A 14246-nucleotide genomic window follows, 5' to 3' on the forward strand; every position below is an offset into this window, starting at 1 on the left:
GGGATTTTATTATTTATTTTAATTTGATCCAAATGTTAAAATGCTAAAAATAATGATAATACGTCTGTAATAAGTCTATCTTATATTTGATGAGCATCAAATTTGAAAACATTTTTTTTTCTTTGCATAAATCAGATTTGTTTTCTCAGTGTCACAAAGTAGACTCAGAAATCTCACCCTTATCTCTTCCAGCGCATATCGTTCATGCTTGCAGACATGAACACAAAGACACCTACGCAAATCTAGCCCACACACTCCCAGCAAAAGAATGACCTCATCCCCCACCTCCTCCCTGCACTCTGGAGCAGCTGGGCCGAGAGTGAGGTCACCTGAGACGGCGAGGGCCCGCCCCTTCTGACTCACTCCCACACAGCCTTTTACTGTGATGGCACTTTGAACCCAATTACCAGCATCTGACAAGACTGCTACAGTGACATAAAAGAAAACCTAACTGGGACTTGATGAATGCCTTTGCAGTCTATTAATTCCTGACTACAATGGAAGCCGTGCAGAGGGAGACCTTTGCCAAGCTTGCATGGTGTATGTGGGCATCCAGAGTTGCACTTGACTGCACTGAACTCTTGAGTTTTGCCTCTCTGGGGGACTAGCTTGCTCATCCAGAGGTTTGAGTTTTTGAAGCCACCGGGCTCACAGACGGGGTGGGATGGCTGAAAGGCAGGTGCCCCTGCTGCCATCACACCTGTCTGCACTGCGGGGGATCCCGTATGGGAGCTCCGGCACCACCTTGCCAAAATTCCCCAACCCTTTGCTGATTAGAACAAGGTCAGGAATCCAATGACAGCATTGTTGCTAGGACGAGGTAGCAACTCTGTGATGCATCTCAGGCATTACCTCATCATTTTACTGGAATCTACAGTGCAGTCGGGTGCATTTAGCACTTTGCATTTGACAAAGTGGGTGATCTCATCCTGAATATTGTAGTGCATGAGATGAGTCACAGGCACTCAAAATGTAGAATTGAGCTGTTGGCCTGTCTGAGGATCGCCTGAGGGGGAGGGTACCGTAAGAGCAGGAGTGTCAGCGTAATGTGTTCACGTGTGCATGCTGGCTAGTCTCTGCTGGGTTTGCCCGGTGCAGCGGCCCATGCTTAAAAGCATGCATACATGCCGCCTGCTCCACTGAACCTAAGAGGCTACGAGTGGTGCCCAGTAGGCATCGCTCATACTAACACAAATCTTTAAACAACCTTTCTGATCTGCATGCTGCGGCCCTTCATACCTATGCATCCACACAAACTGGCACTTCCGCAGACAAGCCCCCTTTCCAACAGAGCCGGGCTGTTCCCTCAGGTATTCCCGGCAACATTACAGATTAAAATAGCAGCCGACCCACATAGCAGTACACTGGCTCAGCCTCCCCTTCAGAGAAGGCGGTCTTTACATTCTTGACTGCAAACGCACCTTACAATTGCTGTCAATTTTTGCACTCAGACTACTGTGTTCGCACCAGATGGTGAGAGTGCCGTCATAGCATCCAGGTGCTTTGAGAAAATCACACAAAAAGAACTCTGTAACGTTTCCAAAAACATACCAAATATTGCAGCCATGCTTATAGAAATTGAGATGATTAAGACTCTAAAGTACAAAGTGGGTCTCTGTGCTAAACAAAGAGAGAAAACAGTCTCAGGACAAATGCTCCAAGGTCACTGGTCTTCCGCATATGACCCATTTAACTGAGCCATAACAAACGGGAAGGACTAAGAGCAGCACGTTTGTTCCGTCTCCTTCCCAAAAGCACTCAGCAGGACTCGTGTTGCACAACCTTCAGGACGAAAGCACAATTTAGAGTTTAGTGTGAGCATAGTGGGGAGGTTATTGTGTTTGTAGGACAGCTCTAAATTAAGGAGAAAAGTCTTTGGCTTTAATATCATACTTTCAAGATGAGAATGACTGTAATGGAAGAGACATAATAAAAGCAAACTGAATAAAGAGCAAACTATTGCATGTATGTTATTTATATGAGATTACACTATTTAATGAAATTCTAAAACGAGTTTTATTTAACAATCATAGTCTATATTATTATTAAAATTACCACCAAATCATGTGGATTCTGCTAAAGCCCATTTCCGCCTTGATTTCTGTTTAAGTTTCCACAGAATAGTATTTTTGTCTGTTACTCACACTCATGTTATATTTATTCAGTTCAAAACTGAACTTTCAAGTCAGTGCCAATAGCCTAGTGATACTGTGCGCCGACATATAGCACCGATGTGCTCATGTTGACCTGAGTTTGATTCCCGGCTCAAGGTCCTTAGCTGATTCTTCCCCTCTCTCTGTTCCCAATGGTTTCCTGTCTGAAATCTCTACTGTGCTATCATAATAAAGGTGAAACACCCCCTAAAAAATTCTTATAAAAAACTGAACTTTCAACATCTTTATTCAAGTCCTTCAGAAGTCATTCCAACATGTTGATTTGGTGCTCAATTAACTTTTCTTAATATTATCAGTATTGCAAAGCACAGTGCTGCAGCAGAGATCAAGGCTATCTATTAATCTTGGTCAACTTAATTTTTACTCAGTCTTCCGCAGATCTTGGCTTCATTTGAGATCAGTGCAAAGTGGAGCGTGCCAGCGATGATGAACAGGTGGGTCTCACAGCAGAGCAGCTCAGAGCCGCCTCAAGGAGAGACAGCAGAGCCCGCAGATCCTTAGCCAGAGCTATATCAGGTGTACAGTATGGCACCTGGCACAATTTACAGAGGGTCTGGCCTGCCTAAAATAAAAGGCTTAAAATAAAGCTTACACAATATGGCGCATGCACCAGCTTAGCGACCAACACAAGGGGCTGTAACCAGTATAACTGTAACAGTACGACTGTTGCATTGATGAATGGAGAGGATGTTGGCAGCTGTCCATGAGAAGGGAGTGACTTTTGGGGCAGGGGGAAGGAAAGGGGGGTGGGAGGATAGTGGAGAATCCTGTCTGTAAACAAGGGCTTGGTTTCCTCTATTGAATTGGTGACGAATGGGTAGGAAGTGGTAATGGAACTTGCTTTCGAGGAGCAGAACCGCAAATATTCTCTGTGTGTGACTTTTGAACTGTGCTCAAAGTCAACTCTCTAGTGTGCTTGCGTCCAGCTTCTCTGTTCACTGGAGCAGAGAGTCGGGCTTGTATGCTCTTCCACACCACCAGGTTGGACACACACCGGTCCTGTGCCCGGTGCCAGGGGGGCATCTGCCCTTTTCATTTTCTCTCCATGTAATTACTGAGCAGAGCTGTTAGTTAGGTGGAGAGCTCTGTGAGGGTGATGTACGCCAACAACCCTGCCTGCACACCTCTCAACATAAGTGGGATTCATCTGCTTTGACCCCCACGTGAACAAATAAAGTCTATTACTGCTATACTATTCATTATTTTGCATAAAATATTGATTGTTTGCTGTTATTCCTGTGTGTGGCGTACAACTTGATGCATCTAGATATGTTTGGGGTCTTATTTTTTATTTATTTTTTTAATATTGGAAAAGCACTGCAAGTAGTCTGGAAATTTTTGGCGGTGCTTTAAAAAGTTAGTGTCAGGCAGGTCAAAAATGAGTAAGACTGCAAGAGAAACAGGAATGTACAAAAAGTATACAGGAAATGAGTAAGTATAGTGAAACTGGAGTGGCACAACAGGATGCTGGAGTGGCTCCATGTCACCTGACCACCAGAGAGATGAAATGCAAATATGCACATAGACACAGATGTTTATTTTTCTGTCATGGTGAGATTTTTCCATAGACTTTCATGTTGTATGTTTTTTTTTTTTAGTTAAAACAATTCAGAATAAAACAGTCAAATGTTATGTGATGAACTACAGTGATTCTCAAACAGTGATTATTCTCAGTGCCCTCAGCAAGTTTAATTCATAAAAATTTTATTTGACTCCAATAGATATTTTTACATGTTTTTTATGTCTTTTTGCATCTATGAGGCTCATGCATAGCCCACCACAGCCATGCTGATACTTTGTCTACCACAGTTTAAAGTATATGCAGAAAAGGGAGCACACAATTATTATTATTACTATTATCATTATTATTATTTAGCATTTATTTATTTAGCAGAACATTGAGACTAACAGGTGATAAAAGAAGCACTTCAACTCAGGTTAGCGGTACATAAATGCAATGACAAGTCTAAGTAACTAAGTCTACAAGTCTGTTTTTATATAACTTTTTAAATTCTGTTTGCTCGAATAGCGGTGTCACAGTGGCGCAGTGGGTAGCATGAAAGCCTGGTCACTGGTTCGAGCCTTGGCTGGGTCAGTTGGCATTTCTGTGTGGAGAATGCATGGTCTCCCCGTGTTGGCGTGGATTTCCTCCGGGTGCTCCGGTTTCCCCCCGGTCCAAAGACATACGATATAGGTGAATTGGGTTAGCTAAATTGTCTAGTGTATGAGTGTGAATGAGTGTATCTGGATGTTTCCCAGTACTGGGTTGCAACTGGAAGGGCATCCGCTGCGTAAAACATGTGCTGGATAAGTTGGCGGTTCTTTCCGCTGTGGCAACCCCTGATTAACAACTAAACCGAAAAAAAATGTGTGAATAAATGTTTGCTTGAATAGTATGTGAATATTTCCTTGAAACACTGAATTTAACAGTTTTGCACACATCTTTTTAAACATAGATTTCAAAGTCATATATCTGTATAATTTTTTACTAAAGACGATACTTGCAGTCAGAGACCTGAAAAAAGGTCTAACAACTACATGTGTAGCCTTAATTGACCTGAAATTAGACAAAATTTGATATATTAATAAAACAAACAAACATAAAATATCTAAAACCACAAGAAAACTAAGCACCATGTTGTCCGTTTGCACATGTACTACACAAAGTGTAGCCTATGTTTTTTTTTAAATCGCAAATGTATACTTCAAGTTCTTTCAAGGTCACAAAACATGCCCCAAAGGCGCACTATACCTTGTGGAAAAGTACCTGTTGCTGGTCATTGTGTGTGAATGGGTTTTGTGACGTGTCCTTATTCATTGTATGTCACTCCACCAAAACAAACAACGACCTCACCACTCCTGTTTGGCAGCTTGACAGCAGGTGTTGGGTGATTCAAACTTGAGCTTTCCGTCACCCTGAAACCAAATCTCAAATCACAGTCTCCAGTGGCCTAAATTCCTCTACTTGAAATGCATTATGTGAGTTAATAGCGTAGCAACAAAATTTGCATGCAAAACAGGACAATTTCATAATGATGGAAAAATATCTGGACAAAAAAGAAAATGGCTTTGTGTACTTGAGAGCAGGCTGTGTATGTTTCAGTACCGTGACGTCAGGTGACGTAGTTTGAATATGAAAGTTAGACAGTCTGACAGTCTTGGATTTGCCTTATGCTTATTCCCATCTGGAGAATGTCAGTGCAGGGATTTACCAGAAGACCAAAAGAGGCTACAAAGAATGCAGGACCATCAATCCTACGTCAGGAGCATTGGAATAAACATAAGACAGCCTGCACTCCACTCCTGCTCTTTCCTTTCTCCAGTTTCTTATTTTTACCTTGACATTCTGCAGGGCTACTTATAGCTGGTTAGGAATACACAAAATACCATATTTATTATTCATATCAAATGCTCTCCTGGTTTATGTAACACTTTTGCTGAATACTGAGTGCTGCAGTCTCAAACAGCGTTGAGGTACCATTTGCAATGAGGAAGTATTGATTTCCAATCTCCTGGGTTTTTTTTTTTTCATGGTGGTGTGAGAGATATCATCAGGCTGTTAGTCGGAGTTTGTATGCGTGTGTGTGTGCACTTGCACTTAGAGAAAAATGGCTGGTTCCTCTCAGCCTGTTAATCAAATCCTTGAGTGGCTAAACTGCCTCTCCATCGAGACCAAGGGGGACAACAGGCCTCATGCATAAAGATGCATTCCAAACACTCATCCTTCTCTGTCTTTTTCTCTCTCTGTCTATCCTCATGCTGCTTTTCGTCTCTATGGGCTGATGGACTCTCAAGAACACGGCAGACAAATGACCCTCACCGTCCCCACCATCCAACAGCTCCTCAATCAGAGGCCCTGAAAAGCTCTTGATCCATATATAAAAAGATTACTTCCATCAGCAATCACTTGCAGGCCTGGGCATAATTAGTGCGCTGGCCTCTGTCTGAAAGCTAAACTCTTGGATGAAAGTAGGTATATTCGATTTAGCACATACTACCGTTGGGTCAAACAACATTAACCTTTCACCTCATAAAGTATAGATTTCGCAGAAATTTCTCATATGTGTGCTTGGACTTCTGAGAATCATCTGTATTTCCTTGGGAAGCATATGCGACCACGCATTTCCTTGTGCCCACAGCTACTGTATGTGTTGTAGGTGACACTGTTAGACAAACAACAGACACCCTCATTGAAGATAAGCATGGACCATTAGTGTCTCAGAGCTATGTCCAGATCGAGAGTGAGATCACTTTTAGTGCTTACTGGAAATGGACAGTATGTTTCTCATAATCACTACATTACTCAGCAAATCAGTTTCTCATAACATTTGTGTTCATCATTCCATCATTAATGTACCAGTTTTTTTTTTTTTTTTTTTTGCTGTTGATGGATATTTTTGGCTTAAATGTGAAACTACTGTACTTACAGCACTTCAGCTTCCTTGAAATGTTGTGCTTAATGCTTCCAGTTTATATAGTTCCAGTCATCGATTTTCCATCTTATCTTTATACAATAGCATATATATATTTTTTTTCAATTTATTTATTTATTTTTTATTACTGATTTATTAACCAATTTTACCTCATGTTTACATGCTACCTATCTTCCATAAATTTTTGAGTTTTGCCTTTCTATATGATTGCAAATAATGCCATAGTTTTTTCTCTCGTGACATTTTAGAACACAAAAGAAGATATTTTGAGAAATGTTGTAAACGTTGACATTCATTGTAGGAGAAACAAATACTATGGAAGCCAATGGTTAATGGTTTCAACATTCTTTAAAGTATCTTTTATGTAGAACAAAATAAACTATACTAAAAAAAAAACAAGTCAGAGGTGATTAACTGATGACAAACTTTATTTTTGGGTGAATTTTTTCTTTTAAATCAAGGATGTCCAAACTCTGTCCTGGAGGCCCAGTGTCCTGGAGAATTTAGCTCCAACCCTAATCAAACACACTTGAACCAGCTAATCAAGCTCTTACTAAGTATACTACAGACTTCAAGGCAGGTGTGTTGAAGCAAGTTGGAGCTAAACTCAGCAGGACACCGGCCCTCCAGGAACGAGTTTGGACACTCCTGTTTTAAATCATTGCAACAAAAACATCTTGTAATATACATTTATAAAATATTAAGGGACAGATGTTTATTTAGCTAGTGATATTATGCATTTTTAGAGTTTTACATATTTTTCCAAAATTTTTTTCAGCCTTTTGTTGTAGGTTGTGTTCTCTGCAGGAGCCAATTATCCCCCAGTTTCTCATTTCACCAAACCTATGTTTGACTGTTCAAAAACCCAAGAACTGCCAGTCTGACATAGTCTTTGATCGACTTACGTGTTGAGAATACATTATAGAGCAATTGCCAAATTTCATGGCAAACAATATTAGGTAAACAGACCCTATAGTGTAAATGAGGGTGAACCAGGGCTTCCCATCGAATCTCCTAATGACTTTGTGACTTTGTTTCAGTTCAATGTAGTAACTGAAAACTCCCAATAAATGAGTTGAGCATTGCTTCTTTGTTTCCTCTTATTACCACAGTTGGTTATGTCAAACAAGCTTGTAGTTACAGCTTTTTAACAAAGAGACTGAATTCAAGATGAAATTGCTAGGTTGCATCAGAAGCAGCCGGAATCAAAGCCATAGTATGAACATAACAGGAGAATGTGACTGAAAGGTCCCCACTTCAAAGAGAGACCAAGTACAGTTCTATACATGAAAGACCCTGCTGTCCCTCACTATTGTCTAATTACTGTCAGCTGTCTGGGGGCTGAGTGATCTGCTGTGCATGGGACCGCTTTTGCTGTAGTCACTAAGAATGTATGCGCAGTTACATTTGTGCTACAGTGGGTTTTTGTGTGATAATGTAGTAGTCGTAGTTGTGTAACATAACATGTACACAAATATTTGAATGTTAACTGTTAGCTTGAATCCTTGGAAAACATGTACAAAACCAAGGAAAACTGTAGTCAGAATAATGTGTGTGTATGCTGTGATGAGGCTAAGCCACTTTTGTAATGTTAAAATTTTTTGATTAATCTTTTAAAAAAAATTATACTACAATAAGATTTTTGATTTAATCTTGTCATAACAATTTTTGGCTTTAGCCTTAGTGCTAGGGTTGTGCGATTGATCCAAATCGAATCGCAATTGCAATTTGAAACATTTCAACTAGTTAATCGCAAGAGACTGCAATATAACATGTACATGTATATATGTAAACAAGAATAGCAAATAACATCTGAGGTGAAGTACTTCAAAACCAGTCCGCTATGCTTCAGAAAATTTAACATGTTAGACTTTCTACAATGGTGTAGTGAGGCATCACAACATGGTATCGGTTATCGTAAACTATGCCACATTACATAAGAAGAAATGATTGAATCTTGTTTCATGATGTACATTTGTCAATTACGACTCCCCTTGACACGCTATGTCATGCTAAAATGGTGTGATCTGACCAGGTCTTTATAACTAGCTAATTGAGGGAGCACGCTTTGTTCTGCCCAATCAGAGTTGCGCAACTGAACTACAGCCACAATAAAAAAAGAAAACAAACAGGAAAGCGTTGACAAGTGGGATGACGGTGTCTGCTGCTTCAGAAGCATTAATAGACAAATAAAAATCAAAGAAATTTGGTAATATAGGAATATTTTGGTTTCAAAGTCACAGACACCAAACAAAAACAGATATATTTTAAGGGCTGTCGCAGAATTGTTGCCACGGCTAACAGATTAAGCTGAAGCTTGAATAAAATTCAAATCAGCTTGAAGTTTGAATTTAATTGTAAATCCTATCGCAACCACAATATCTGTCAATAAATAAATCGCAATTCAATGTTTTCCCTAAATTGCATAGGTCTATACTGCAGTGGAATTTTTTAACTGCACTGACTACCAGCAACAAAATCTGAATCACAAGAGCAATTTAGGTACTGTAGGTGGGAAAAAAAAATCTAGCTCTTTTGTAATTTTAGATGATGACTTGACAGTGATTCAACGTGTACACCAAACCCAGACAGTATTTGATTTTTAATCAGTCTCGTCATTGGTAAGGGCAGGTTTCAGGAAATGCTCTGAACAATAGGTTGGTTTATGATGTCACACTGATACCATCACAGCGGTGACTTATGAGTGCAGACTGCTCACTGATCCCTGCAATTATATGGGTCAGTCAATAGTCCAGTGGAAACCAAAACAGCTGACGAGATCAATTAAGTTATAAAAAGTTCAATTTAGAAATGGGATAACAAAGAGTGACAGGTACTTTCCATTGTGGGTCAAAAGTATGTACCATCAACATTTTGACTAATGGAGCCTGTTGACTGGTTCATCAGGGGTCGCTGAGGTCAAAACTGTGGGATGAATATGGAGGTGTCAATCTAACCAAGCCTTCACAGACGCCTTGCATATCTGTTTAAGATAAGTTTGTGACGGGTTCTGTTGACGTGGGAGTCCTTATATTTCAACACATGCCTGAGCATCAGCATAGACCTGTTAACACTTCAAAAAGTGGAATGTAAAACAGGTTTGAGATTAAATGTCAAGGTGTTTCACTCAGACTGAGGTCAGCGAGTGGGGACATCACCACAGACAAAACTGTAGCACAGGGATTTGAGAGAGTACAAGAAGCTGTCTTTGCCCAAACCTGCAAGTCTACAAGTAGATAAGAAAGAGCTTATTGCTGTATCTTGGTGTTTGAAGACACCCTACTGTTACCACTCACTCCACAACTTCAGGGCTGCTTTCTCTTGTGCCGTCAACAAGATAATGTGTTTGCCCATTACTTTGGTGTCCTGGAGCTTTACCAATTGCAGAAAGGGACCAGAAAAGAGCTTGAGAATCCTCTGTGCTGTCAGAAGATATACTGTGAGAAAGCAGCTGTGTTCCTCAGGGTATTACATAATGCACATTTCAGTGTTGGCTGCCCAGAGAAAGCTTGAATGCCTTCAGATGGTGCTAGCTCAATGTGGACGGTGAAGGAACGTGATAAAGGTACAGCCAGAAACAAAAACAGGCCAACTACCTGCTCCATGTTCTGCAAATGGAAATTGGCAAACAATCACAGAGGGGCAAGCTATTGAATACGGTGGGCTTCTACAATTAGGTGTGGAACTTCCATGAGAATACTGACAGAGCCTGAAATAATCCATTTTTAATGGTATCATGTAGATGTACCGCCTCTTTCCCAACCCCCATGCACAGACCCAACTATCTAGCCCTTTGTTTCGAAAAGTTACTGGGCTGTGAAATGCAAAAACTCACAGCACAGAATATGCAAGCAGTGTGATACATTATCTTGTCAAACTGGGCTTCTCTGGGACAGACCGGGCTCAATGTTTGAGTGCTGCAGCGCCTGTGCCTCAGATAGCTGCTGCCTTCAGCTTCTCTCTGGGGTTTATGTGACCCTGCTCAGACGTGTTCCAGTTCTACTGACTGTGATGTGTTTCTGTGGGTCAGTCGTCTGCCCTCCAGCTGCCAGTGAGCTTTGAGAAGTTCACCAAATCTCAGATTATATTCCTCAACCTTTAGCATAAAAGCTATTGATAGAACAGTAGCTTTTAGGTTTTGCTGGGTGTTATCAGAATAATCATGTCTCGTGGGTTTGCTTTGCAACACTTACAGTAGCAGTAGTCCTGTGCATGTTTTGGGAAAGGTGTGCAACAATGGCATTCTGCTTTTGTCCCTGCAAAGTCATTTGGAATGAGTGATGTTAGAATCTTCCTGGACTTAGCACTTGATGCAGAGAAGAGTGTTGTAAGAACAGGTTTGCCAGACTTTGTAAGAGATTTTTTCTGTGACCCCAAAAATGCCTGCTTTTCAGAGGACAACAACAACAGTCCAAGTGGTGCACTAGCTGATAGAGGACAGATGGATAGGTGCAGACAAACAGACTTAGCCCCCAACCTGTCTCTTAGGTGATCCTTACTAATTGGCCAGACTGCATTGACTGCCTCTAATGGTGTTGTTTACTGCCTCTGCTTCATTCCCTAGGCCACTCCACCTGCTCCTCCAGTCTCCACTGAGAATATCTAAGAGTTGTATTAGGTGGCACTGCATAAGGAGGGGGTGAGAGCCAACAGCGGCTCTCTTGTTGCACAAACAGCCGTTCTTTGAATTAACCTCGCTTGCAGGTCACCGCCGAAAGAATTCCTCTCTTCTCTGCCCCAAGAAAAGTTGGCGAGCTGTGATTCCCTGAGCTTGTTTCTCTCTGTCTTCTGTGTCTCTTCTTGACAGTGAGAGATAGAGTCTTTGTTGAAATTGGGGGAGACTGTGCCAGCAGTTGGCATCCCTCATGGGGAATGGATGCAGTGCATGTCAGGCCTCGATAGGACTTCATCACGTTCAACAGGCAACCACTTCTCATCCCCAAGCACATAACCTCTGCCGCCCTCCCCTCCATGCACCCTATGCCCGATTCCTGCTCGCAGCCTTAGCTCTGAAACTCAATTCACCCATATCGCATCCATTAAGGTCTGATTCATGCTCCACTCGCAAGGGGCCGACCACAGCTATCCATCTTGTCCCCTGCTCAAAGGGTGCTGTTTACCTTTTGCTGGCAAATCTAGGGCTACGCTTTAAAACTACCCCAACCTGTAACCGCATAAAATTTTGACTATGATGTCACTCAAACAAAAAAAAGCTTGTATATTTACCTGTCTACAGAGACCTCTGCCTTTTCCCCCTCTCCATCCTCATTTTCTTATCATTAAATGCAAGTAATATTTTTTTGCTCCCCTCCTCCACTTATGTGAGCTGATACTCTCTGCTGTCTCTAAACTATCTTTGCCAATGGCGCTGGCATATGAACACATCTGCAGGTTTTACAAGCTCACAACATGAGCTTGTTTCTATTGAATTATTATTAGCTTGGTAGCTCTATCTTGATTTGTGTGTGTGTGTGTGTGTGTGTGTGTTTTACCCCCTCAAATTCTCTTGGTTTCTATCATGCACATGGCCAAAGAAGTGTCAAACGGCAGGCAAAATTGTAAATCTTGTGTGCTTGGACAGCCAATTCACAACACTGCAGGGTATGAATGCTTCACACACACACAAGCTATTATCTGATATGATCATAAGACTTTGATTAACACCAGAACTGTCTTATTGCACGACATATTCATTTAATCATTAAGATGATTTCGCCGGTTCATATTTTCCTTCGATACTCATACCAATATGTCTATATTTGCATTTGCTACCTGGTAATATTTGTGTTGTGTAGAAGTGCCGTGTGAGTTGCTGGTAGGGGTAGATCTGTTTCAAGTCCACACTCTAGCGATAAATAACCACTCGCTGCATTTCCCTGCAGTTGAGCACATGGAATTGCAATGAGCTCAAGACAGCCGGTGCATGCCTGCAGAGGCGCCCATCGTCACATCGATTTCCAGAAGTCCTTCTACCACAATTGGTAAACCGTAATATTGCATTAATGCTGTTTAATTCACACAAAATCCAAATCCCAATGTTATCAGTACTGTATTTAACTACTAAACAATTATTGCCTGACACAAAGCAATTGATTTGCATTGATTTTACACAGACCTCACGTCACTTAAAACATGACCCTGACAGATATTTCCCAATGTGCATCACTTCCACCAGATCTTCCAGAAGGCTTAAGTGGGATGTCATAAAAATGTAAAACACAGCTATTATCATTGATTACCTTTACCCTTCAAGAGTCAGCAAATTGTTATACAGATGCACAGCAGCTCTCAGAAAGAAAGAAAAAAAGTGTGATTTGAATGCATTCTCCTCACATCCACTCACGCGCGCACCCTCGCGGCGGAGGTAATACATAATACATGACGATCGGGAACTGCTCTTGATATCGTCGTGCTGAAAAACACGAAGTAATCTGACAGATGCGAATGCATTATTTAATAACAAGTCGCTTATTGTTAGCGAAGCTCTTACTTTCTCCATTCATATTACGTGCGCCTTTAACAAAACGCCATTCAGTCAGTTTCAGCCAGAAATAATGCACATGATTCATCTCGTGTCTCATTCTGTCACTCTGTTTTGCCTGGAGTATAACACTAAGAAGTACACTACATTGGCACACAACGTATTGCAGACTATTCTTCTCACTAATAATCACTTTCACGTCGCTAAAATAAAAAGAACGGAGTTCTAGCTTCATGCTTTCATATGAAAGCAGCAACACAGCACCTGCATCACTAAAATCCACTACGCGCAAAAATTTGGACAGCGTGTTTGGGGATAGGCGCGCGCACGGTGAAGTTGTGAATGTTTCCATCAGGTACATCTGCGCACATAAGCAATGCTTATTTACGCAAACAACTAACAGTAAACAAGTAGTTTCGTGCAAACTCTCTCACCTGCTGCCAGTTCTCCTCCAGCGACGGCATCGCTGAGAAGTAGCCCGTGTCGTGCACCAGCTGAAGTTCCTGAAAAATACTGTAATTCGCCAACACGTCCATGTTGATGCTCACAAGAAAAACAAAACTGATGCTTTGATCCTCAGGTATAAATTGTTTTCTTCTCAGCCCGCTGTCAGACGCAAAAAGGAATGCTTCAAATCCTCCGTGAAGTGTAGTTAAAGCTGGTTGTTTTAAGCGCTAATGGAAAAAAAAGGAAGGAAAAAATAAAAAACAATTCTTGTCACTTAATTGCAGTCCCCGCGAACTCTCAGATCCTCAGCCTGGGAGTGGGATGCAAACTCGGTGACATGAAGTGTCCACCTATTTCCGCATTGCCTCTGTGTCTTTTGCGCTATAAATTCCAGGTAGCCTTTCTCCTGAATGCCGTGGATCACCAAGGCAAGTTGCTGGGCTCGCTGCCTCGCGAGCGAGAGGAAGCAAAGGGAGCCGAGGGGGCGTGGTTTGTTGTCAATCAATTCCGTGCGTGACCATATACGGTAAATAAGGTTGATGATCTCACTGGCGTCCAAGTAAGGCGGTGCTTAAATGGCTAAAGAGGAGGAGTGAAATCTGAATAATATAGCGCGATTGGCTCGTGACACTTGTCAATCGGGCCGTAGAAGGCAGTGAAAGGTGAGCTATTTTTAGAGAGCTATATAGCAGCGGCAGCGCACTGGCGTCG

General features: G+C 41.6%; 1 protein-coding gene and 1 long non-coding RNA gene across 2 annotated transcripts in view; one reads left to right on the forward strand and one right to left on the reverse strand.

The window, feature by feature from the left end:
* The window catches only part of klf7b (Kruppel like factor 7b), a 53597-nt gene extending 39618 nt beyond the window's left edge, over nucleotides 1-13979 (reverse strand). The window contains 1 exon segment of the mRNA NM_001044766.2: nucleotides 13523-13979. Within this exon segment, the coding sequence (NP_001038231.1) occupies nucleotides 13523-13624 (102 nt within the window). The 5' untranslated portion in view covers nucleotides 13625-13979.
* The window catches only part of LOC147842401 (uncharacterized), a 143105-nt gene that overhangs the window by 73044 nt on the left and 55815 nt on the right, over nucleotides 1-14246 (forward strand). The window lies entirely within an intron of this gene.

The sequence above is a fragment of the Danio rerio genome, chromosome 9 (genome assembly GCF_052040795.2).
Source record: "Danio rerio strain M-AB ecotype USA chromosome 9, GRCz13ab, whole genome shotgun sequence".
NCBI classification, from domain to species: domain Eukaryota; kingdom Metazoa; phylum Chordata; class Actinopteri; order Cypriniformes; family Danionidae; genus Danio; species Danio rerio.